Source organism: Natator depressus, chromosome 23, assembly GCF_965152275.1.
Source record: "Natator depressus isolate rNatDep1 chromosome 23, rNatDep2.hap1, whole genome shotgun sequence".
Lineage (NCBI taxonomy): Eukaryota > Metazoa > Chordata > Testudines > Cheloniidae > Natator > Natator depressus.
In genome coordinates, this window is record NC_134256.1 from 5441195 (window position 1) to 5465276 (window position 24082).

Below are 24082 nucleotides of genomic sequence, written 5' to 3' on the forward strand. Positions count from 1 at the left end.
AGCCAACCCAGCACACAGAGGCGTCTGGCAGCCTCAGAGCATAGGCTCCTAGAGCTCCCCTTTTCTGGTGGGCTTGGCCCAGGGGGGTTCTTCTCATCCCCAGGTCACAGACCCCCCCACCCCCTCCCGGCTTGGTCCCCGCAGCCAATGACAAGGCGAGCCGAGGTTTGTTACCAGACGTGTTTATGTCCAGAGGGTGCCGGAAGAGAGTCCGGCCCCGAAAGAAACCGGACGCACACGGGGAGAGGAGACGATAGAAAAAATACACATGCCCCAAAGCCTGGCACCAACCCACCCCACCTGGCTGCCCCCCTCACCTCCTTCGCCAGAAATCCCTCTTCTGGAGGACCCGATCCTGATCTTCCAGCAGGACCAGGTGGCTTCACCCCACTGGAGTCACTCCTGATTAACACCCATAGACTTCAGTGAGGTCTCTCCTGATTCCCAGGGCATCAGCAAGATCAGAATCAGGCCCCTCCAGACCTTACCCCCGCTCCAGGGTGTTAGATCCTGGGCTTCCTGGCCCAGGAGGGGGGACAAAGGTTGGGGGGGGGGGCTGCGAGGAGCCAAGATACACAAGGCTAAGAGTCCCTCCCCCGCAAATTGCTCCGCTTAAATGCAAAACAATGTGGGAGGCTCCAAGTTCTACTGGGGTATCCCCCCTGCTCCACCATCTCCCACAGATTCCCCCCCCCATATTACGGGCGGGAAAGAGGGAATCCAAGTATATCCAAGTCACAGTGTTTCTAACCCCCCCCTCATTAAAAACGGGGTGCTCCTAAAAGAGGGTTGCCCCGGTGTGAAGTAGCTGCCATGGGGTAGGGTAAACACCCCAGGGATTTGCGGGGGCTAACTTGGATCCCCATTGCCATGTACCAGGCAGGTTGCTAATGGGGGAGCAATCTGAGGGTCCACACCGCATCGGAAGAGAGGTGGGTGGGAAAGGGGCGTCAGACACCCCCAAAGGTGGGGCTGGTTGGGGGGGGTGGGTGCCAGGCTTTGGGGGGGGGCGTGTGCGCGTAACAACCCGACAACAAGGAAAACGCTAACCCTACAATAATAATGACGACAAGAAGAAAAAAAGAGCACCAGTCTCGGAAAGTGAAATCAACAAAACAAAACCAAGAACGCCGGCGCCGGGAGGGCGGGGCAGGGCCGCGGCCGGAGAAAGGGGTGCGGCGGCCCTGCCCCCCAGCCCTGGGCGTGGCCTTCTCCAGGCTGGGAGAAGGCCGTCGGTCTGTGCGTGTGGCCATGTGCGGCTCTGAACAGCTGCCTGGAGGGGCGGTGCCCGTCTACAGATTGTGCGCGTGTGTGGGTGGGTGTGTTGCGTTCTCAACGCAATTAACAGTCGGCGTTGAAACACGGCGCCCCACGCGGGGCTCAGCTCAGCCCCCTCTCTCCCCTCCCTCACCCCACTTCCCGCTAGGGTTGCCCACCGCCTGGGATGGTCCTGGGGTCTCCAGGAATTCAAGATGAATCTTTAATTAAAGATTATGTCACGTGATCAAACCTCCAGAAACACGTCCCATCAAAATTGGCAACGCTACTTCCCGGCAACTGGCATCGGGGAAGATAACACTGGGAGGCAAGCCCCGCAGGGAAATACGGTAGGAAGGGGGAGGTAGAGGAGGCGGGTCCATCATTGCTTAAAGGGAACATCTGGGGGAAAAGAAAAAGAAAACCCACTGGCAGTAAAGAGAAAAAAAACGGGGCTTGAATCGCGCCTCGTGCAACCATCGACCCCGGTGCCCAGCGAGCGTGACACAACCCCGTGCCCAGCTGGGAGTGTAGGCTCTGCACGAGCGCAAGCGATGGCGCAAGGAACCAGGGCGGAAGCGTCGTCCCCTGTCCCACCGCTGCCACCATTCCTGTAAGTCTGATTTAACACCAAACGAGAGATTTTCCCACTGAAGCAAGTCCCCATATCTTGGTTTGGTAAAGAAAAAAAAAAAAAAAAACCAACCAACCCCCCACCCCCAACTTTCGTTCAAAGAATTCAAATCACGGTGAAACTTTCCCGCAAAGGGGATCAGTGAAAAAAGGGATTTTAAACACCCATCAAGTTCAATTTTCCTCCCATGGCGAGCCAAGGGCTGGAGAAGTGGAACGGATTAGGTGGGAAAACAGAGGTTTATGTCACACAATAATTGCTCTGCCTTAACTGCACCGGGGTAATTCATGCAGTACAACACCCCCTAGGGGGGACTCAATTGTCCTGGGATAAAGGGGCTTATCCCAGGATAGCTTATTCCTGTATAGGAAGGGGAATATGCAACATGGGTCTAACTTAATCCAAGTGTAATTGCATCCACATTCGAGATTGGACTAGTAGAAGGCTACCAGTAAAATTACAACAGACGCTAAGAACATTTCGAATGGAGGTGCAGGCCCCTCTGGGAATCAGGCTGTGGACCCCAAGGGGCGTGCAGCCCATGGGTTGAAAACCACCGCTCTAGACCGATCGATTAACGAGAGCAGAGCCTTTAGGAAAACATCCCATCATGACAGAACAATTGTTCAAAGCGGGCAGGGGAGAAAGGTCTTGTCCCGGCCAAGTGGAAGGAAAGCTGGGGGGAGGGGAAGGAAAGAAACAAGGTGGGAAGGGGGTCCAGAGCGGGTTTGAAACCCTGCTGTGGGATTTCACCGGGATCGGGACAGGATAATTTCCCCTGCCTACATCCCTCATCTCTCAACGTACTCGACTTTGCGGACCCGATTCTGCCCCGATCCTGCAGGCCCTCGCCCCGTCGCGCCTGGTTCACCATCACCCACCCCGCTCATGCAGAGCCCGGTGCCGAGCGGCTGGGAGAATGAGCCATTGTGAGCTGGCAGCTTGCGGTGCCGGGGGATGGGGAGCTGGCACCGCTCCGGGGCGCGTGGTATTCGCAGGGTGGGGGCGCTCGGCTTGCGCTGCTCCCCCTTCCAGCCTCAGCGTGAGCAGAACTGGACCCGAGGCTGGACTCTGACGCTAGAGGGCGGCGGGAGATTCCCTTGCTCCCAAACCAACCAGAAACAAAGCTTAAAAATAACCCATTTTAAAAGGGAATTCTCTGCCCCCCTATGAAATAACACCCCCGCCCCTTGCCAGAACATCCTGGAAAGCCAAAAAAACCCACGGGGTGCACGATGGATCGCCCCCATTCCAGGATCCCCCCGGAAAATGGGGTCCCCTCTTAGGCAGAGCGAGAGGGCCGTGGCTACAGACTGTTGGAGCTGCCAGCTGGAAAAGGACCGTTCGGGGCCACGAGGCTCAGACGGGGCAACTGATTTGGAAACACAATCCCGAGTGGCTGAAAGACCGGGGGGCGGGGGATGTCCCTGCTTAATTGGCCTCTGCAGCATTTGCACTGCGGCTACCAAAGCCACCATTTTGGCCACAAAAAAAATGGAGAGATTTGGGGTCCTAGGGCCAAATTCTGCCAGGGGGAAACAGCTGCCAGTTGGCAATTGATGGGGTGTCATCCCTCGGCCCCCGCACTGTGCTTCCTCTCCCCCCTGGGGAGCAAGAGGAGATGGCATTGCTGAGGTAAATGTGGCAAGAGGCACCAGGAGGATTCTGGGTAAGGACCGGGGGTTGGAGGGGGGTGGGGGAGTATGAGCAACCCCAACCCCCCAGGGTGGTCCCAGCAAGGACAGGGAAAGATGGGGGGGTCCGGTGGGGTGGGGTGAGCGGAACATAGGGAGAGCCAATCCCGACCCCCCCGACCACATTGGGGGAAGGGACCCCACCCTGCACCGGAAGGACGAGGGGGACTGTCCATACCCCTTCACCAGCCCCACCAACATCCCCCAGATATCAGGATCTGCCCCAATTGGGGCCAAGATTCAGCCAGCACGACAGCCTGGCTCTCTGATCCAGACACAGCTCCAGAGCACGGGGCAAGGGGGGGGGGGAATTGGGGGACTGCCCCCTGCCCCATTTGGTTGGCTTCTATTGCAATCCCCAGTGTCACCCCTAGGGACAGATTTCCCCCAGCACCATTAAGGGGTGGATAGCATGAAAGGGAGATTCGCCCCTCCCCACACCCCAGGGCAGGGCTGGTCAGCTCCCCTCCCTCATGCACCCCAATTTTTTTGGGGGGGAAAGAGGCCTAAGGAACAGAAGGCCCGGTCTGGGGGGCAGGGCTGAGGTAGGTAGCATTCTCTGGGCCCCGGAGGGGAAGGCGAGCAGGTGAGTGTTGCTGGTGTGGGGGATGGCGGGGAGAGGCAGGTTCCTCCCCCCGGAACGGGCTGGGGTTGGGTTTGGTTCCTTTTGTCCCATCTGTGGAGTGGGAGCGTCAGGTGGGGGCCCGACCCATCAGGTGGCCTGGTCCAGCTCCCCCAGGAGCTCTTCGCCCGGCTGGAAGTGCCCGCCGCTCTGCTCCAAGGCCTCATCCTCGCCGTCGTACAGGGCCAGCTGGGAGAGTGCTGGACCATCCACCACGAAGGGCAGCATGTCGCCCAGCAGGGCTGGAGGGGGTGGGATGCAGGGAGTGAAAGGTAATGGGATGGGGGGTGGTTAGGAGAGGACAGAAAAAAAAAGGGGGGGGGGATTAATCGCATGTGGCAGGGAGTTCCACTGGTTAACAAGGCAGGCAAAACAAAGAGTGCCAGCCAAAGAGTGCAAGGAGCTAGCCAGTAAGTGTGCTGCTGCCATCTGCTGGATGCAGCCAGAACTGCTCAGTTGTGTATGCCCTGTACCGTTACGGGTGATTCTCCCATAGCCCCAGAAGCAGGGGGCCAGGCTGGTCCCCCGTGGGAGCAGCATCTGCCATGACTTTAGCTAGGGCAGCAGGTCCCTACCCTCCCGCATCGGGTCAGCAGTGGCTCCCTGGTGGGGGCTCAGGAAGGAAACCCATCCTTGGGGAGAATCTGCAGCGAGGTGCTTCCTGCGGGGGACAAGATGGGCTGTGGGTGGTCGGATCCGCTGCCCTGCCCCCCGGGGATGCCCCAGCTTCCCCCACTATGACTCAGACTGAGCCCCACCCCCACACCGTGCGGCACTCACCCATTGGTTCCTCCAGGGCCAGCAGCTTCCGCCCTAGCACCATGCTGCCCCGGGGGCCCCCGGAGTTCAGCCCCTCCTCCACACTCAGCAGGAAACCCTGGGGGGTGGGGGGGTGCAGTTGAGAGGACAGGAGATCACCCAGCCCCATCCCCCCAATTCCCATAGGCTGCCCCCCACCCAGCCTAACCCCAATCTACTCCCACCCATCGCATTCCCCCACCCGGCCCCCTTCCCAAGCACTCCAACCTGATCCCTTACCACACCCTTTCCCTGATACCCCTGGCATGCCCCCCACCCACTCTGCCCCATGTCCCTGAATCTCTCAGGCCAGTTGTTGTCCCCCCACCCCAGTGCCAGGGCACCAGACGTACCAGGTTAAGGGAAGGCAGCAGGAAGCTGTCGGGCTCGGAGCCATGGGCACGTTTTAGGGGCGCCGCCTCCAGGAAGTCAGCCCCTTCCTCCTCCAGGTTTATCTCCAAGGCCCTGGAGTGTGTGGGGGGAAAGTGGGGCATGTAAGGAGTTGGCTGGCACTGAGCTGGCCGGATGGACCCTCCCTGCTCACCTCACTCCTGGTGCAGGAACAAGGGCAGGGCAGCTACAAGGAGACAAACCTCACAGGGACCAAAGGAAGCAAAGAATTTACCTGTGGGACTCCTTGCTGCAGGAATTTGCTATAGTTAAAATATGGATGGGGGGGTGCCAGGCTACATGGGCGCATGGGTCTGATCTGGGGTGGCAGAGATGGGGGGATAACAGGTTCATGGCCCCTGTGGTTCATGCCCCACCTCATCCCCTTTGCCCCACCCTCTCACCTCTTCCTAGCCCCCAGGTGTGAGGCTGGGTGATCCCTGTGGTTGCCCCCTAGGGGCGCTGTCGGTGGTGACCCAGGCCCTTCCAGCTCCATGGGCTCCTCCTCTGGGGGCTGGAGGGACCGGGGCTGGCTCAGGCTGGTCTCGCTGCCCCAGCGGGGCAGGCCGGGTAGGTCGGGTTCGCGGGCAGACACCCCATGGAAGCTGCTGGAGCGAGGACGCAATGGGGGCGAGGCAGGTGGTGGCGGGGGACCTGTTCCCCTGGCCGCGGCAGGATCACCCCGTTTCTCGGCCAGCCATGGGGGCTGGTCGGTGCTGCTGAGCTGGAAATCGTCGTCCATCGAGATGTACGGAGCCAGCATCTCCAGGTCGAACCCTTCGTAATCCTGCAGGGGGAGTGTGGCATTAGCAGCCCAGCGCCAAGATGCAGCCACCTCTGGAGTGAGGGCATAGCAGCTGTTTATAAAGGGATCCTCCGCCCAGCACCAAGATGCAGCCACCTCTAGGCCAAGGCACAGGGGCTGCTTATATAAGGACTGGGGTGGGATCATGTGAGGATCCAGGAGTCAGTAAAGGTTTGAATCTCAGGGGTGACTCCCTGGCTGTGTCCAGCAGGGGAACCGTCTGCCTGGGGGGCAGGGGAGCGGGGCCTGGGAGCCCCAGGGGGACAAAGTCCCTGGCAATAGGGGTGGCTGCCCCCTTCCTGCCCCCAGTACCTGCAGTGCCGTCTCCACGGCCTCCTGGGTGGAGGCGAAGAGCTTCTGCACGTTCTCCACGTCAAAGAGCAGCTCGGCCTTGGGGGAGAAGGGGAACAGGGCTGGAGGGCGGGGAGCCAACTGGGAGCCCCCTCTTCATGGCACCTGGCCCCCGTTCGTGCCACCCCGGTCCTCGTCCCGCACTCCCCCAGCCCCATTCCCTTTCCTGCAGCCCTCTCAGCCCTTCCCCCTACAGACACAGCCCCACAGCTCCCCAGTGGTACAGCCCCACCCCCACTCCACTCCCCTGATAGACCCCCTGCAGCCCCCATGGACACAGCTCCCTGCCTCCCATTCCTCCCCGGACGCAGCCCCCCTCCACTTCCCCTGCTACTCCCCCATTGACACAGTCCCCCTACAGCCCCCTTTGCCCCTTGCTGTCCCCGTCACCCCCCATTCCTGCAAACTCCACCCCCATCACTCCTGCTGCCCCCTAGAAGCACAGCCACTGACCCCCATTCCCTCACTAACCCCAGACACATTCTCTGCCCCCCCCCGAATGTGATGCAGCCCTTCCACCCATTCATAAGCCCCCCCCCTTCCCCCCTACTAGCCCAGCCCCCTTGCTGCCCCACAGCAGGCTTCTTACCGGGGCGGCACTCTTGGCAGAGTCCTGGGGCGGCAAGCCAGCCTCGGGCGGGCGGGGGGAGGACCGTGCCCGCGGGGCCCCCTCCCCGTTGGCGCAGGCTCCAGGCGGGTCGAAGATGGGCCCCAGCAGCCGGTGCAAGTCGGGGCTGCAGAACCGGCGCGGGTCACGCTGCAGCTCCCCCTCGCTCACATGGGCAGGGCGCAGGAAGGCCAGGAGCCGGGGGCCGTGCCGCTCTGGGGGGAGCGGAGGGTCACGGGGGCGACCGGCACCCGGCTCTCTGAGCAGTGCCCCTCACACCCTCCGGCCCCCCCAAACCGCGCCCCACCTGTCACCCCGCCCTCGACACCCTACCCCTCACCCCACTTCTGCCGACCCTCCCACCCCCCCACTTGCCCGGCACCCAGAGACCCCCAAACACCCCCCCAGCCCCCTTTACCTTGCCCCAGCACCTGGAGACTCCCAAACACCGCGCACAGCACCCCACCTCTGCCACCCTACATGCCACTACCCCGACACCCTGCCCCACCCCTACTAAATCCCGACACCCTGCCCCATACCCCACCTCTGCCCCCTGCCCACCTCTGATGCCCCACCCCCACCACTCCAACACCCCACCCTGCCCCCACTACCCTAGACACCCTGCCCCACCTCTGCCAGCCCTGGCCCCCTCCTTCCTACCCCAGAACCCGGAGACCCCCAAACACTACACCCCATCTGTCAACCCGCATCCCACTGCCCTCAACACAATGCCCTGTGCCCCACCTCTGCCGCCCCTCATGCCCCCTGCCCCGGGGACCCCCAAAGACCCCGCCCTGCCCCCACTACCCCTGATGCCCTGCCCCATGCCCCACCTCTGCCCCCCTGCTCCCCACCTCTGCTGCCTGACCCCCACTACTGCCCCAATGCCCTGTCTCATGCCCCATCTCTGCCGCCCGCCCTCCACCTCCAACATCCCACTCCCCACCGCCCCGAAACCTCGCCCTGCACCCCATCTCTGCTGCTACAAACCCCACTGACACCCCATCCCATACCTGACCAACCCCCCCCATCCCCACCACTCCACTTGGCTGACTCCCCCGGCCTCCCGGAGAACCAGCACACCCACCCCATACCCCACTCCCCTCAGGAACTAACTGGAGCGCGATGGGCCCCCCTTCCCCATGCTCTGTACCGAAGCTGAGGTTGAGGATGGTCTCCCCAGTGTCTGGCTCTGGTTCCTCGGGGCTCCCGTTGGCCTGGCGGGCAGGGTCGGGCTCCGGGGGCAGGCGCCGCCCCTCACCCTGGCGTTCGGTCTGCTCCAGCGACAGAACCACGCCCGTCTCCTCCACCTGGCTGTAAGGGAAACAGAGTGGTGGGGGGCAAGGCAAAGGGCGCTGTTTCCATAGGTGTCAGGGGCCAGCAGCTCACACCAGCTCCAGCACTGCAGGACGCAGTCGGGGGCACTCTGCTGTGTGTCATGGCCCCTATACTGCCGGCAGCTGATGGGGATTCTCTTTCAGCTCCGCTGGCGCAAGGCAACCTGGGTTCTGTGGCGGGGAGGCCAAGTGGCCAGAAAGTACCCAACCGCAGGATGGCCAGGAAGCCGCTGGTTTGCTACAGCTCAGCTCCTACCAGCACAAGTAGGGGATATGGACCGAGCTGGGCCCAGTATCACCTTCATCCCAGCTGAGTCGAGCACCCCCCTACCCTGAGCTGGCTCCTGCATCACCCTCCCGAGCTGAGCTCCCACTAAGGCAAGTCCAGCTGGTCCCTGGAGTCAGTCCCCGAACCCCTCCATCCCAGCATCAGCCCGCCCATCTCAGCTGGTCCCAATATCTTCCCCGACCCTGGGCTGAGCCAGCGGGGGCCATACTGAGCAAGAGTGGCCAGGTGCCGGGTGGTCCATGACCCCGCTCTCCTCAGAGCTGCTGCACGTCTCTGGGGGGCCCCGGGACACGACTCCACCCGCATCCAACAGACGGGCTCCTTTCCCCCCCGGCCCAACATCCCGGCCCCTCCCACCTGAGGACGAAGTGGACGCAGACGACACTCTCGGGCTGGGAGTTCTTGCTGTTGGAGATAACAGTGGCCTGCGTCTGGGCCCACAGGTAGCCCCCGCTCTTGGCCAGGAGGCGGTACTGGCCCGTCACCACCTGCCCTTTGCTCAGCACTGCGGGGAGGAGCGGAGGGGTCAGAGCCGCCCGCGGGGAGGGACTGGACAGAGAGACAGACGGAGAGAGAGACGGGACAGGACAGAGTGAAATGGGATGAGACAGGAGAGAGACTGACTGGGACAAGGCAGGACAGGATGGGAGAGACAGGACGGGACGGGACTGGGCGGGATGGGAGAGACACGACAAGACGGGAAAGATGGGACGGGAGACACAGGCGGAACGGGACGGGGCAGGACGGGACAGACAGGACAGGACATGGGACGGGACAGGACAGGACTGGGCGGGAGAGAGAGGGAGAGACAGGACGGGACGAACACAGAAAGAGAGAGAGAGAGGATGGACAGACAGATTGAGAGAGACGGCATGGACGGACGGATGGCGAGAGATGGGGGTCTCCAGGGAAGGAGGCTCGTGCACTGACGGGGGGGTGGGGGGGCGAATACCAGGCTGGATGGGCCGTGGTCTGACTGAGGGGTGTGTGCCCCAAGCTAGATGGGCCCATTGGTAGGATCTGGCACACCATCTGCCATATAATACAACACACTGGCTTGGAGGTGCGCTTTCGCCCCCTGCTGGATGCATTGGGAACTGCTCAGCCATGTGTCATAGCCCCAGGACTGCTCGCAGCTAATGGGGAGTCTCCTTTAGCTGCAGCGGAGGAGGGGGGCATTTGGAGCAGGAGGCTCCGGGGCTCTCTCTGCCATTGCAGGGGCCGCAGAGGACGGGGGCGGGGGGGAGGCTGGAGGTCACTTACGGGTGTGGATGCTCTTGCTGACGGCGTCGGAGTCCAGGGCGTGGATGTACTCATAGATGGAGCAGCCCAGTAACTCGTCGGGCGTGTACCCCGCCACCTCCGCGATCCTGCCCAGGAGACCGGGGGGGAGGGGGGGTGTTTCCAGTCAGCAAGACACCCCTCCCCCCATCCCGGCTGGATCCCACATAGCTCTCCGTAATCCCCCGCCCCCAACCCAAAGCAACATCAGGCCAGGGGTTCCCCCAGCACAGGGGTGGTGCCCCAGTACCCCAGAACAGTTGCCACCCGCAGAGCCATTGTAGCATCAGAGCGCTGGGGGAGGGGGGACTTGGAGTGGGGGGCTGCGAGAGGGAGAAAGGTGGGGAAGAGGATGGACAGAGAGGAGCAGAGGGGACCCTTGGGTGGGCCAAAGAGCAGCATGAGGGTGAAGAGAGGGGACCCCAAGAAAGAACCCCCTCCCTCCAGGAGAGCAAGGTGGGGGAGGGGGAAGCAGTGGGGGTGGATCAGGGGCTCCCAAGGCCGGAGTTGTGCCCTCGTGGGGGTGGGGAAGGAGCCTCTTGTGGGGTCAAGGTGGGGAAAGGAAGGGGTCCCTGGGGCAGGGCTGAGCCCTCAGAGGTGGGGATGGGGAGGGGGAAAGGTGGGGGAGGAGAAAGCATGGGGGGAGGGAGGGTCCCCTCATGGGGATGGGGACCCCTGTGGGGCAAGGATGGGGGCAGGGCCTCTCATGGGGGCAAGGATGGGATGGGACCGCGTGAGAGCCGGCTCCCTCGTGGGGCGGGGGAGGGAAGTGCGAAGGCAGGGCCCCCAGCAGGGGCGGGGCGAGGGCGGGGCCCCCGGCGGCCACGCCCCCTCACCTCTCGTCACAGTAGGTGAATTTCATGTCCATGCTGTGCTGGCTGAGGAAGGTGCTGCTATCCAGGGGGGTTTCGATGTTGGCGGGGTGGGGGATGGCCTCGCAGATCAGCACCAGGCAGCGCAGGGGGGGCTCCGCGTACCCCTCCTCTCCCTCCTCCGGGCCCTCCCGCACTGGGGTGTAGGACCGCAAGTGGCCGGCACAATGCAGCACCTGGGGGGAAGGATGGGGGGGTGGCCAATCAGAGCCCTCTTACTCCAAGCTCCACCCCCAACACTCACAAGGCTCCGCCTTGGGACACCACGCTGGGGGCGGGGGGGGTCTAGAATCTTGTCTCCATGGCGATCCGCCCACCGCCGTTCCAAAACCACCGTCCCCCAGTAACTCTCCTGCTGCTGCTCTAGAACCCTGTTGTCGTAGCAACCCCCGGTTTCTCTTCTAGAACCCTGTTTCCATAGTGACCCACCTGCAGTTGCTCCAGAAACCTGTGTCCATGCCAACTTCCTCCACCCTATTCTAGAACTCTGCTTCCGCATTCCTCTGCCGATCTAGAACCCTGTGTTCATAGCAACCTGCCTACTGCTGTTCTAGAACCCCATTTAGACATTGGTTCCTGCCACTCTAGAACCCTGTTTCCATAGAAGCCCACCTACAACCGTTTCAGAAGTCCGTATCCACGCCAACCGCCTCCACCCCTTTTTCAGAACTACCTTCCCATAGTGCCCCCAGCAAGTTCTCTAGAACCCTATTTCTGCAATGGCCCATCCCCCACTGCTCCAGAAACCTGTATCCATGCCCACCTCCTCGGCCCCCATTCTCATCTCACCCAGTGTGGCTCTAGAACCCAGTTTCTACAGCGACCGGCCTAGAGCTGTTCTGGAACCCTGTTTCCATAGTGACCGACCACCGTCCCAGAACCACATATCCATGCCGACCCCCCACCCCTGTTCTAGAACCCCATTTCCATAACACCCTGGTACTGTCCCAGAATCCTGTTTTCACAGCTGCTCCGATACTGTTTCCATAGCAACCCTTCCGCTACTGTTCTAGAGCTGATTTCCATGGCACCCTGGAATGCTCCAGAACCCAGTTCCATCCCCCCCTCCCCCAGCTGTTCTAGATCCCCCCCCCCGACCCCTCACCTTCCAGGTGGCCGACTTGAGGTTGACAGTGCGCCCCCTGCTGGTCAGGGTGCTCTTCATGCGCAGGGAGAAGCTGCGCTCGGTCTTCACGTCCTTCTTCTTAGAGAAGCCTGCGGCAGGGGAGAGGGCAGGGCAGTGTTAGGCAGTGGCGGAGGCTGGTGCCCGTGGGGGGGGGGGGCAACTGGGGGGCAGGGGGGGCAGTGGATGCTGTGGGACTGGGGGTAATCACAAGAGTGGGGTGAGTGTGGGGGCGGTTACAGGGGCTGTGGGTGACAGTGGGGGTGAGAGGTCAGGTGTTGGTGACTGGGGCTCCAGGATGGGGAGGGGGCAACTACGAAGGGGAGCTGATTGGACAGGGTGCATATGGGATAGTGGGGGGCTGGGGGGAGCACTCACCCTGCCGGGGGCTCAGCACATCCTGCAGCTCCTCCTGGTCACAGGGGTGGATGAAATCGAAGACGCTGTGTCCAATCAGCTCCAGCTAGGGGGGGACCGGGGGAAAATCACAGCCAGTGATGGAAGGGGGGAGGTGGGGGGGTCACCCTATGCCAGACCTGCCCCCTGGCCCCGACTACACACTCAGCGCCTCCCCCGCGGGCCCCTGCATACCCAAGCAGGGCGATGGATTAACGCTCCCCCCGCCCCCCCACTCCTTTCCCACCCCAACCCCAGTGGCCGCGAAGGGGATCCCAGAGTGGGGCTGGGGATGGAGCCCCCAGCCCTGCTCCCTGCCGATGGGGGGGCGGTGCCGGCTCCCACCCACCCACACTCACCTGGGTCAGCCCCAGGTGCTTGCTGACATTCTCCGACAGGTAAGCCATGTCGCCCTCCTCCGTCAGCACCATGACGAAACCGTCCAGGGCCTTCAGGTAACAGGCGTCCACCTGCTCCGGCTGCCCTCGCCACTCCTCTGCCGGCCGCAAGCACAGGGGTCAGGGCGGGCCCCCGCCCCGGGGCAGCCGGGGGGCAGGGCTCTCACGGCGGGAAGGGCAGGTTCCAGTCTGCCCCACAACGCTCCCCCAGTGATAAGAGGCCCCTGCTGCCCTCCATCGGGACCCATCCAGCCTGGTATCTCTCTCCATCCCCGGACCCATGGGCCCCTCCAGCCCATGCCCAGCAATGGCCAATCCCGGACACCTCCGCACCAGCCGAGTCTCTCCCACAATGCCCGGAGGGGACGGGATCCCCTTCCTGACCCCGACCCCACCGGCGCCCTGAAGCCTGCGATCCCATCGAGCCCACCCAGCTGCTGGGAGCGGGCAGAGCTGGTGCCACCCCTCGCCCGTCCGCCGAGCCGGGAACGTCCTGGCACCCAAAGGTGGGGAGGGGGCCTCACCCGAGGTGATGACCTTGTGCATCCGCAGGTAGCTGATGGTGAGGCGCATGATGGAGGCCTTGTCCAGGTGGGCACTGACCCCCCGGGCGAAGGGCAGGGTGTGGGCAAGCTGGTAAAACACCTCGGTCTCCTTGCTCCTCCGGCATCGCGCCGCGTCCCGCGACTTCTCCTTGCGCAGCTCCGTCGTAGACCGGCTGCCGAGGAGGGTGGGGGGACGACACGCCACCAGGTCAGGGCACCTGCTCCGTGGGGATGCACGTCCCCCCCCACGCCACCCACGTGCAGTACACACACACCCCAGGCCCCAGAGCGAAGCAGGACGCCTGGGTTCTATCCCCGGCTCTGGGAGGGGAGTTGGGTCCAGTGGTTAGAGCAGAGGGCTGGGCACCAGGACTCCTGGGTTCTATTTCCAGTTGTACTGCTGACTGGTTTGACTTTGGGAGGGACAGGAAGGCGCCATGCTCTGATCCCACTAGCCCTCCCTCCCCCCCCCCCCCCCGCCGGACACAGCTCCCCTCACCCATGAGTGTACTCAGCCAAACAGGGTCACCCCAAACCCCGTTCACCCAGCTCATCCCAGGGCCCCTCGGAATATCCTTGTGGGAGAGGGGGGACAGAGCGGGGGGCCAGGGCAGCCCTCAGCACAGGGACACCCCCCCAGAGCCCCTGCAACCAGGAAGCCCCCAACACATACCGCCCTCCCAGCAGCTCCAGGGTTGCTCAGAACTAGGTCCCGCATGGGGTCCCAACAGACGTTAATATTAAGAGTGGGGATCAGAGGAGGGGACAAAGGGAGATGTGGGGGAACCTCGAGGGGAGGGGGGCAGTGTGTGGGGAGGGGAGGGGAGGGGAGGGGAGGGGAGTCTAAGCCAACTATGCATAGGAAAGAGACTAGGACCATTCCCCCCACACATACAATATCCCAGTGCCCCCTGCCCACTCCCCACACTGTGCCCCCCCAATATCCCACGACTCCCTTCCCACTCCTAACCTGAGCGCCCCCAATATTCCACAGCCCCATTCTTACTCCCCACCCCAGCACCCCCCAATATCCCAGTGCCCCCTGCCCACTCCCCATCCTGTGCCCCCCAATATCCCACCACCCCTTCCCACTCCCAACCCCAGCACCCCCAATATTCCACAGCCCCTTCCTACTCCCCACCCCAGTGCCCCCCAATATCCTAGTGCCCCCTGCCCACTCCCCTCCTCTGTACCCCAATATCCCAGTGCCCCCGCCCATGCCTCACCCCAGCACCCCCAATATCCCACAGCCCCCTTCCCACACCCAATCCCAGCACCCCCCCCAATAGTCCACAGCCCCCTTCCCACGCCCAATCCCAGCACCCCCCAATAGCCCACAGCCCCCTTCCCGTTCCCCACCCCAGCACCCCCCGCAATATCCCACAGCCCCCTTCCCACGCCCAATCCCAGCACCCCCCCAATAGCCCACAGCCCCCTTCCCGTTCCCCACCACAGCGCCCCCAGTATCCCAGTGCCCCCTCCCACTCCCCAACCCATATTCCCAAATATCATGGTACCTGCTGCCCACCCCTATATCCCAGTACCAGTCCCCTCTCCCCAACTCCTACCCAAACCATCCCCCGTCTCTGCGCCCCCGGCATCATTGGTGCAACTCCAGCCGGGCACCCCCTCCTGCCTGGCTCACCCTCCTCCGGCCGGACCCTCCCACAATCCCCAGACCCTCCCACAATCCGCGGGGCCCAGCTGCCGAGCCCGCCCCCTCCCCGTCGGGCCGTGAGAGAACAGCCTGTTCTGCCTCTGTCCTTGGCCCTTTGCCCACTTCCCACCCCACCCTGGGAGCCGGGCGCCCGGGGAGAACGCAGGGCTTTGCCAGAGGTATTAGCATCTTAGCCGCCAGCGACATGCCATGGGGGGGGGCGCTCGGGACCTGGCTCGGAGCCAGCTGTGGGCACAGGTGGGAACCTGGTACAAGGGGGCGGCACAAGCTAGCCCCCCAGCAGGGGATGCTCCAGTAGGGAAAGGTCTAAGCCACAGAAGGGGGCTAGAATCTGGGGGGGCAGTATGGGGCAGGAGGGCACCGAGCCCTGCCATCGGGGGGAGCCGCTCACTCATGCCCCGAGTTGCAGAGTTCTCTGTCCGACGGGTACCGCGGGGCCCTGGGAGGGCGGTTGCGGAGTGGGGGCTCGTCAGGGAGGGAGGCGTGGCTGCAAGCTTCCTCACAGCAGTGCCCTGATGCCTGTCCCAGAGCAAGCGTGTGCGGGGGGTGGAGGGGGAGGAATTGAGATGTGTGGCTGTGAGCTTCCCCACAGCAGTGCCCTGACACCTGCCACAGATGAAGCTTGTGTGAGGGAGGGAGCATTCCTCCCCGCCCATGTTATGTTCTGGCAGCTGTGAGTTACCGCACTGAGCACATGACAGCAGGTGGCCCAGCCCCGGGAACACACAGATCAGAGGCCGGGACACCCGCCCTCAAATGTGTGTGCCCCTCGATTTCACACCCTCACTGCAGGCCAGGGCTCAGCAGGGAGCTTTGCTTCTCAGCATGGGCTCAATGCTGGTGCTGTGAGCTTCCCCGGAGCAGTGCCCTGCCCAGCACCCAGTGTGGGACCCCAGAGCTGTGAGCCTCCCCAGAGCAGTGCCCTGTCCGGCACCCAGTGTGGGAAAAGTCCTTGGGCGGGTTAACCCACTTCTCCACCATCTGCCCATGAAATACAGCACCTCTGCCCCACGCCTCCCCCCACGGGTCCTTCACCCCCCATAAAAGGGCACCTGCCCCCCCCAGAGGGTACCCCAGATCTCAAAATCACACACATCCCCTCAAGTCACGCCTCTCCCTTCCCCCTCATAGCACAGACCCCAGCCAATCACAGCTCCTCCCCATGGCAGAGACCCCCCCATCACACCTCCTCGCAACACAGACTCCCTAAATCACAGCTCCCCTCCCTCCACAGCAGAGCTCCCCTCCCCTCCCCCGCGTGCCGTCCGCACGTGCACTTGGCAGCCTGTCCAGGACACCGTGTTCTGCACACCGGGCTGGGTGCCAGGCCTGGCTGCCTGGAGCTGCGGGAAGGGCAGAGGGGGGGTGGGGGGTGGGGGGGAGCTGTCAGCCTCCAGCCCAACCACTCTGCTAACCAACCCTCCCCCGCAACCCCAGCAGGTCCCTTCCAACCAGCCCCACCCTCTTGGGCAGGATCACCCCCCACGCCGGGGCAAAATCCTCCCCTCCCCTTACAGTCTACAGCCACCCCCCCAGGGTGGGATCGGCCCCTACAGCCTATTCCCCAGTCCCCCTCCTCAAACAATATAGCCCTGGGCAGGGGCCTTTTATGTTGATCAACCCCCTCAACACACACCCCCCAGCCTGCTTGGCCTCTTAGAACCTCTCCAGGACCCCCTTTCACCTGCTCCCCCCATCTACCCCTGAGCGGGCAAAAAGCCAGAGCCCCCGGCCACTCTGGGCTGGGAGCGTTCTGTCCCCGCTGCCCCACCCAAGGGGGCGCAGTGCAGTGGGGGGGAGGGGACCCTGTACCTGAGGCCTCCCAAGGGCTAAGGGGTGTGAAGCCCCACTGCCCCCCTCATCCAGCAAGGGTTGGCACCACCCCCTTCCCTGCCCTCAACCACCCTCAGCACCTGCCCAGCCCCCTCCTCTCCTGGGGGCAGCAGGGAAGGGTGGGGAGATACCCCCCCCCACCAGCACAGGAGGAAGGTGGTGCCCTGGGCAGTGAGAGAGCCAGCAGGAGGGGGAGGAGGAAGCCCCGCCCGCCCTGGCAAAGGGCACATCAGCTCCAGCCACAGCAGGAGACGGACCCTTTTCCCCTGCTCCAAACGAGAACAGAGAATCCCCATTAGCTGGGAGCAATACAGGACCTATGACACACGCCTGTGCAGCGGCACACAGACACATACAGCATTTTAAGGACTGGTTGGTACAGTGATCCCTCACCCAACACTGAAATGCAGCCACCTCTGGGCTGGGGCTTGACAGCTGTAACTTCACAGCAAGAGGAAGAGACCGTGCTAGGGCACTGGGGCCAGCACTGACTGGGAGGGGAGAGCGCCCCCTACTGAATGACCGATACCATGTCACACAGCCAACAGAGCATCTGTCCTGGGTTTCCCATCCAATCCCGTGCCACGCCCAGCCCCGTGCAGCCCGTGCCCGGGTGCCAAGCCAACAGCACGAGCCGAGATGGCCACGGGCCACGTTGCTGCATCCCGGCGCTGCCGGGAGCGGGAGGGACGGCTGGCCGACACTGGCAGGCAACACAACCTTTCCTCGGCCCAATTCCACGGCCCAGCCGACGGAGCCAAGAACACTGCGTGGGAATGAATGACACTGAGCCAGCACCAAACGGGGTCAGAACCAGACCCAGCTCAAAACAAGCTCCAAGCCAAAGCAGAATCAGATCTGAACCAGACCCAGATCAAAACCAGATCCAAGCCGAACGAGAACGAGAACCGAGCCGCACCCAGAACCAGAGTCAGCGCCTTCTGGATCCCACACCCAGCTCCCAGCCCCCTGGATACGTTATCCAGCGATGGGGTGGCGAAAGGAGCGCTGGCTGTTATTTTCGTTTAAGGGCAGCTCGGCTCGGAATTTGCCACCCAACCATTCACCATTCAGGGCACCCAGTGTGTCCGGGCTGCCCCACCTCTGTCTCAGATAAGGCAGGAGCGAGGTCTAGTGGTTACAGCCAGGAGGGGGCTGGGAATCAGGACTCCTGGGTTCTCTCCCAGCTCTGGGAGAGAAGTGAGATCTTGTAATGGGGGGAGGGGTAATCAGGAATCCTGGGTTCTTTCTGCTCTGTGACCTTGGGAAAGTCCCGTCCCCCTGCCCCAAGTCCCAGCTCCCCCCATAGTCGGGGGGTGCCCTGTACCCACGGGAAGCCCTCCGCTAGGGAAATGTGGCCGGGCAGAACTGGGATAATCCTGGGAAGGGTGGGGGGGGGGGTCTATTGGGTGGGGGTTAGCCCCTTCTCTGGCCCTCCACAGACAGCACCGGTGCCGGCGGGGGGGGGGGGGGGGCTGAAGGAGTCCTGGCCCCTGCTTGCCCGCCCCCCCCCCCCCGCCGCCCCTTGGCAGGCGGCCCAGAGGCCCCTCTCCCGGCTGGGCCTACGTGAGCCGGGCGAGGGGAGGGGCGGGGGAGGCAGCGGCCAGGCCAGGGCCTTTTCCTGTTTGCTGCTCCCAGGGCCCAACTAATTTTGGCCGGGGAACAGGGTGGTCCCATAGGGCGTCCCGGCCGGGCCTGAGCCCCCCATTCCCCCCCCCACCAGCAGGGGGCAGGGACCAGACAGGGTGAGGGAGTTTGCCCGTCGGGGGGGGGGGGGGGATCAAGCCCCTTTGCTGAGCTGGAGGGACCCCCTCCCCACCTCCTCCGTGCTGGGTTATGGGGCACACAGTGAGCAGGGGGAGGGGACCCGGTGTGGGACAGAGAGGACAGGTGACAGGGTGGGGGCTGAGACATGGGACAGAAGCGTGGGGGGAGACAAACTGGCAGGAGAGTAACCGGGGACAGAACTGGGGGGGAGCGGGAGCCATTTAACCTCCCAGAGACACCCCACCCCAAGTGACTTCCTCCCACCCCTTGCTGGGCTCCAGGGTCAGAACTGGGGGGGCAGTGGCAAGGGGAGCAGGAGTCCAGACCACTGCCCCCCCCCACAAGTGACCTGCCCACCCTCCTCCACTGCTCCCACCCTCACTGACCCCCACCGAGCTCCCTGCCCCCAGGCCCAGTTCTGCCCAGCGGGAGCTGGGCCCGGCCAACTGGCTTGGATGCCAGGCCCCGGGCGCCATGCTGGAAGTTGAAGGCGTTGGTTCATGGAAACATTGCCAGCCCTCCGGCTGTGGGATTGGAGAGGGGGGTCAAGAGAGGACCCGACTGCCCCACAACCGTAGACGCACCCCACCGGACTCGGAGATTCATGCAGAAAAGGGACCCAGAACCACGGGCATTTCTTAGTGCCCATTACACCAAGGTCTCCAGCTCTCTAGGCTCAGGACTGCAGGGACGGCCTTGGCAATAAATACAGATCTAGGAGACCGGACTTCTGGGCTCTATCCCCAGATCAGGGAAGGGAGTGGGGTCTCGTGGCTGTAATAGGCGGGCTGGGCATCAGGACTCCTGGGTTCTAACCCCAGATAAGAGAGTAGGGTCTAATGGTTAGAGTAGAGGAGGCTGGGAGACCGGACTTCTGGGCTCTATCCCCGGATCAGGGAAGGGAGTGGGGTCTTGTGGCTGGAATAGGAGGGCCGGGCGCCAGGACTCCTGGATTCTATCCCTCACTGGGCGATCTCAGGTGTGTCCCTGGGAGTGATGACACTGAATCAGGAAAAGCACCTTCCATCAGAGGGTCACAAAGAGCTGGATGGAAAAGATACACCCCCCTATCCCACCACCACCACCACCCCCACCCCCCGGCAGATGGACACCAGCCCGTCCTGGGGCGACTCCCTGCAATTTCCTCTTATATTTTAAGGACAGAAGCAGCCACCGGCGGGCTGAGCAGCTGGTCCAAGCGGCAGTACCTCCACCCCCAATCCTGCACCCTGCTGGTCACTCCCGCAGACAGAGCCCGGCGCACCCACAGCAACGCGATCCCGTTAACCTTTCCACTAGGAGGTTCTGCAGAGTTGGGAACAGTGGCACAGACAGGGGATGGGAACTGGCCCAAACGTACATGGCTGCAGAACTGGGAATAGAACTCAGATCCCCCCCTTGCTCTAAGCACTAGACCCCACTTCCCTCCCAGAGCTGGGGAGAGAACCCAGGAGTACTGACAGCCAGTTCCCCCTGCTCTAACCACTAGACCACACTCACCCACCTACCCTGCCAGCCAGAGAAAAGACCCAGAAAAATAACGTGCCTCTCGAATTACACGCCACCCGGATGGCTTCCCAGGCTGGAGCTGGGCACAGCCACAGGTGTGTGGGGGGGGAAGCAGGATCTCATGCAGAGTGCCCGTAGCTCAGTCTGCAGCGCCCCAGATGTGTGCCAGGGGGGCAGGGGGAGATCACCCCTCTGAACTTGCTTCTTGATCATCCTTGCTACGTGGCTCCCCGCTTCCCGCCAGATCACACCCTGCCCCCTCCCAGCCACCCCCCGGGCCGAGCTGAGCTCAGAGAACGCCACCTGCTTCGGTCCAGTGGCACAAGCCCAGCTCTGGTGGCAGAGAGATGCCCGGCGACGCCGGGGTGGGACCCAGCTCAGCAGCAACGCTGGGGGCCTCCAGCGGACAGTGAGTGGGGTAGGGGGGACAGGAGAGAGCGTGGCGGGGCGAGAGAGCGCGTGAGCGAGGCAGAGCGGACAGAGCAGAAAAGGCAGGGGATGGGTGGGAAAAGGAAGACAGGAGAGAGGAGAAGGAAGGAAGATGCTGGTGAGATAGGCGAGGGGTGCTGGCAACGCCATAGTGACTCACCCCACAGGTGCCAGTTCCGCGCCAACATCCTACCGAGTCGCCCCGCGGGCCCCGAATGCCAACGCCTGCCGCCAATCCCCTCCACCAGCCCCGGATCAGCACCGCCCCGATCAGCAGGACTTGGCTTCTCCGTATGGCACCAGAGGGCGCAGCTCCTCCCCCTCTCCCCCCCCCACGTCACGGCTTGGCACCCGGCTGGAACATGTGATGTACACACACACACGTGGCGCGCTCCCCACCGCGGGCAGCCGGACAGCCACCTTACGAGGGGGAGGAACCCAGGAGGGAAGGAGTCAGCTGCTTCGGGTGCGATGCAGGGGCTGGACCAGGCTTGGTGCCAGGCGGGGGCATCCAGCGAGGGGAGGAGGGAGCTGTGCCCCAGAGGATATACACCCAGTTCTGCGAGTGCCACAGCGACCCAGGAGAGCACGGCGGGCAAGGAGCGTCCCCTGTGCCAACCACTCGGCGGGGGGGCAGGGAGGGGCAGGAGAACAGGGCACCGAGGAAATATCTCCCAGTTCCGTGCCTGCCGTGAGGGGGCACCGTGCAGAGACGGAGGGGGGAGCATCCCGGGGTCAGACAAGGGTGCCAGCTGCAGGAGCAGGGGGTGGGATAGCCAAGTGCAGCTTGGGCACACTGTACCACCCTGACCTTTGATCCCAGGGCTGGGAAATCCCCACCCCAGCCAAGAGGGGGCAGCACAGAGGAGATTGGCACTCGGGGCTTCTGGATTTCTGCTGCAGTCCAACCCCAGGGGTCTCAGCCACAGCCATCCCCCGCATCGGGCAGGGCAGTGGTTTCTTGCGTGCCCCGCACACTAGCTTGGCAAGGGTCACAGAGACACCAGCAGGATTTCAGAAGGGGCCAGATCCCCAGCTGGTATTGACCGGCCCTGCTCCACTGCCATGAATGCCCCTTTTCCCCAGCGGGCCAGGAAAAACTTTGATGGCGACCTCCGATCCCAAAGAAACAACAACCTGACACACCCACCTGGCGTGCAGCCCACTCCCAGCACAGCCCAGCACCTCCGGCCCGACAGCCGCCCTCGGATAACTTTGTTCATTAAAGGTCGGGGCGGCTGGAAGGCAAACTTCGGGGCTGGTTGCCCCCCACTCGAGCCCTGGACCCGCTCTCATCTCCGTAAGCTGCGGAGACAGTCCCAGGACGCAATCCCCGCACCAGAGATCCAGGGAAAGCTCCGATCCTCACACCAACCTCACACCCTCCAGCCCGTTCCTATAATGGAGAGGAAACCGGACACCCAGCCCCCGAGACCCAACCCACCCGCCCCACCCCCAGCGGTTCTGATCCAAGTGCTCAGACGGGACGGCGATGAGCGGGTGGGGGGGTGGGGGGGGGGCTGTATGAAGCCGGGTAGAGTAAAGCTCCCCGAGCCATCGCCTGGTTGGGATCAACCCCAAGGAGGTTAGCCGCACCTTTGCTCAAGGGAGTGGCCATTCAAGGCCAAACTGCTCACCTAACCCCTTCCAGCACCAGCTTCCCCGCCCCCGGCCCCGGAGATCTAGGGAAAGTTCTGATCTGGGTCCAAACCCCCCCCTTCTCTGAAGGAATTGGAGGCCAAGTGCAGCTCAGGTAGATTTCAGCCGCAGCCCCCAAAGCGCTGCCTGGAAATCAGCAGGGTTTAAAACTCCAGCAAAACTCAGTCCCAGGTTCAGCGCAAGCCTGTCTAGACCCAGCCCCCGCCCCGCACTACCCTGGCCCCGCAAGCGTGTCTAGACACAGCCCCCGCCCCGCACTACCCTGGCACCAGAGAGGTCCCTGCTGGGATCAGACACCTGTCCCCAAGGCTCTCAGGGAGGGCGGAGCGGGCTGCATCTCTCTTCTCCCCCACCCCTCCGCGCACAGCACCCTAAACCCCGATTACCCCAAGGGGGGCAGTTCATGGAGAGGCTCAGGGCAAGATTGCAAACAAGGAGAGTGTGTGGTTGGGGGGTTGGTTTTTTTGCGGGGGGAGGGGGGATCTGCTCACACCCACTCCCTCCTCATGCCCTGGCTACAGAAGCTGGTGAGCTTTGCCCTAGAGACGAGATGGTGGGGGGGTCTTCCAGCCCATCCCCCCCCCATATTAGCCGATCAGACGTGGCACAGCTGTAGCTTCTGCTCAGCTGGGTGCATCCCTGCCGCCCCCCCTCCACAAACAATAACCCCCCCAAACCCCTCCCCCCCCACACATACACTCCCCTCGGGTGAAATTCACCCGCTGACGTCACAAGGAGCCAAACTTTGGCATTATCAAGTCATCGCCCCTCCCCCACCCGCAATCGACCTCGTCTGCAAAGACTCTCCCCCCCAACCCCCCCCCAAAACAGCCAGAGAACTCAATGCAAGCCGGGGGAGGGGGCGCCTTGTGACTACTGCCCCCCTCCAAGCAGAACGGGGGGGGCAGAGGGGAGCGTCTCTCGCCAGCCCCCAGGACCAGCATTGCAAAAAAGCGGGGTGTCATTTCAGACAAATTCCGGGGGGGGGGAAGTTGTGTGCAGCCTCAAGAACATTATAGGTGATTATCTTATCTCCTGCATAGCCGGGGGGAGGGGGTGGGAAGCATAGAGACCTATGAAAAATCCGGGGGGGGGACTGCCCCCCATAGTAAAAAAATCCCCTCCCCCCCACTGCACTGCGCCCCCTGCTTGGGATCTTGCTGACTCGGCAGTTCCCAAGACCCCCAGGGCTGGGGGGCAGGGGCTGTATCGAGCCGAGCCAGCCCGGCTGCAGCCTGTGCAGCCCCCCCGCCCCCACTAGGCCCCGGGCCCCCAGATCGCCCCGCCTCCGGCGCCTCACGGGTTAACCCCGGCGTGCCTGGGCAGGGGGTGCCCCCCAGTACCTTGCACACTGGAGGCTGCTGCTCTCCATGGCTCGGCTCCGCAGCGCTTCCCTTTGCACTGCTCCGTCCTCCCCCACCAACTCCGGGGAAACCCACTCCCCTGCAAGCTACTCCCCCTCCGCCGCCCCTCCCCCAGCCGTGCCATTGGCTCCCCCTTCCCCCCCGGCCCGGGGCCCCCTCCCCGCCATGCAGCCCTGGCACACTCGCAGGGCCTTTGTGCTGCTGCGCGAGGGGATTGGGCGGCGGGGGTGTCACTCCGGGGCCCCCCGCTCCCCCCCCCCGGCTGCTGGCAGATGGCTGGCCACGGGAACCCCTCCGCGGCCGCCGGCGGGAGCTGTGGGCCACGAACCGGCCCCGGGCCAATCCGGAGTGACCCCCGGCTGCAATGGGGGCAGGGCCGGATCCTGCTCTCAGCTTTCCTAGGGTCAATCCGGAGTCACCCCCAACTGCAGTGGGGGCAGGGCC

At 63.5% G+C, this 24082-nt stretch overlaps 1 protein-coding gene across 2 annotated transcripts; it reads right to left on the reverse strand.

The window, feature by feature from the left end:
• Positions 1 to 1941: 1941 nt before the first annotated feature.
• On the reverse strand, positions 1942 to 23737 carry HIF3A (hypoxia inducible factor 3 subunit alpha). 2 transcript variants are annotated; one of them, XM_074937761.1, is made up of 15 exons: positions 23618 to 23737; positions 13379 to 13572; positions 12816 to 12952; positions 12439 to 12523; positions 12043 to 12152; positions 10902 to 11113; positions 10048 to 10154; positions 9142 to 9289; positions 8312 to 8472; positions 7141 to 7373; positions 6513 to 6590; positions 5800 to 6182; positions 5359 to 5470; positions 4988 to 5084; positions 1942 to 4449 (listed from the first exon to the last, which is right to left on the reverse strand). In XM_074937761.1, the coding sequence occupies exons 1-15, from the start codon at positions 23644 to 23646 to the stop codon at positions 4298 to 4300; spliced, it is 2238 nt and encodes a 745-aa protein (XP_074793862.1). In that variant the 5' UTR covers positions 23647 to 23737; the 3' UTR covers positions 1942 to 4297. The 2 variants fall into 2 exon arrangements, with proteins under 2 accessions (XP_074793862.1, XP_074793860.1); XM_074937759.1 differs by lacking the exon at positions 23618 to 23737 and adding an exon at positions 21766 to 21995.
• Between the last annotated feature and the right edge of the window lie 345 nt (positions 23738 to 24082).

Coding starts and splice junctions, on each gene's coding strand:
- HIF3A (XM_074937759.1), bottom strand. CDS start 21,911: ATGAGAGCGGGTCCAGGGCTCGAGTGGGGGGCAACCAGCCCCGAAGTT. Junction 12,953..13,378: donor GCACAAGGTCATCACCTCGG/GTGAGGCCCCCT, acceptor TGCGGCCGGCAG/AGGAGTGGCGAGGGCAGCCG. Junction 12,153..12,438: donor TGTGCTGAGCCCCCGGCAGG/GTGAGTGCTCCC, acceptor CCCCTGCCGCAG/GCTTCTCTAAGAAGAAGGAC.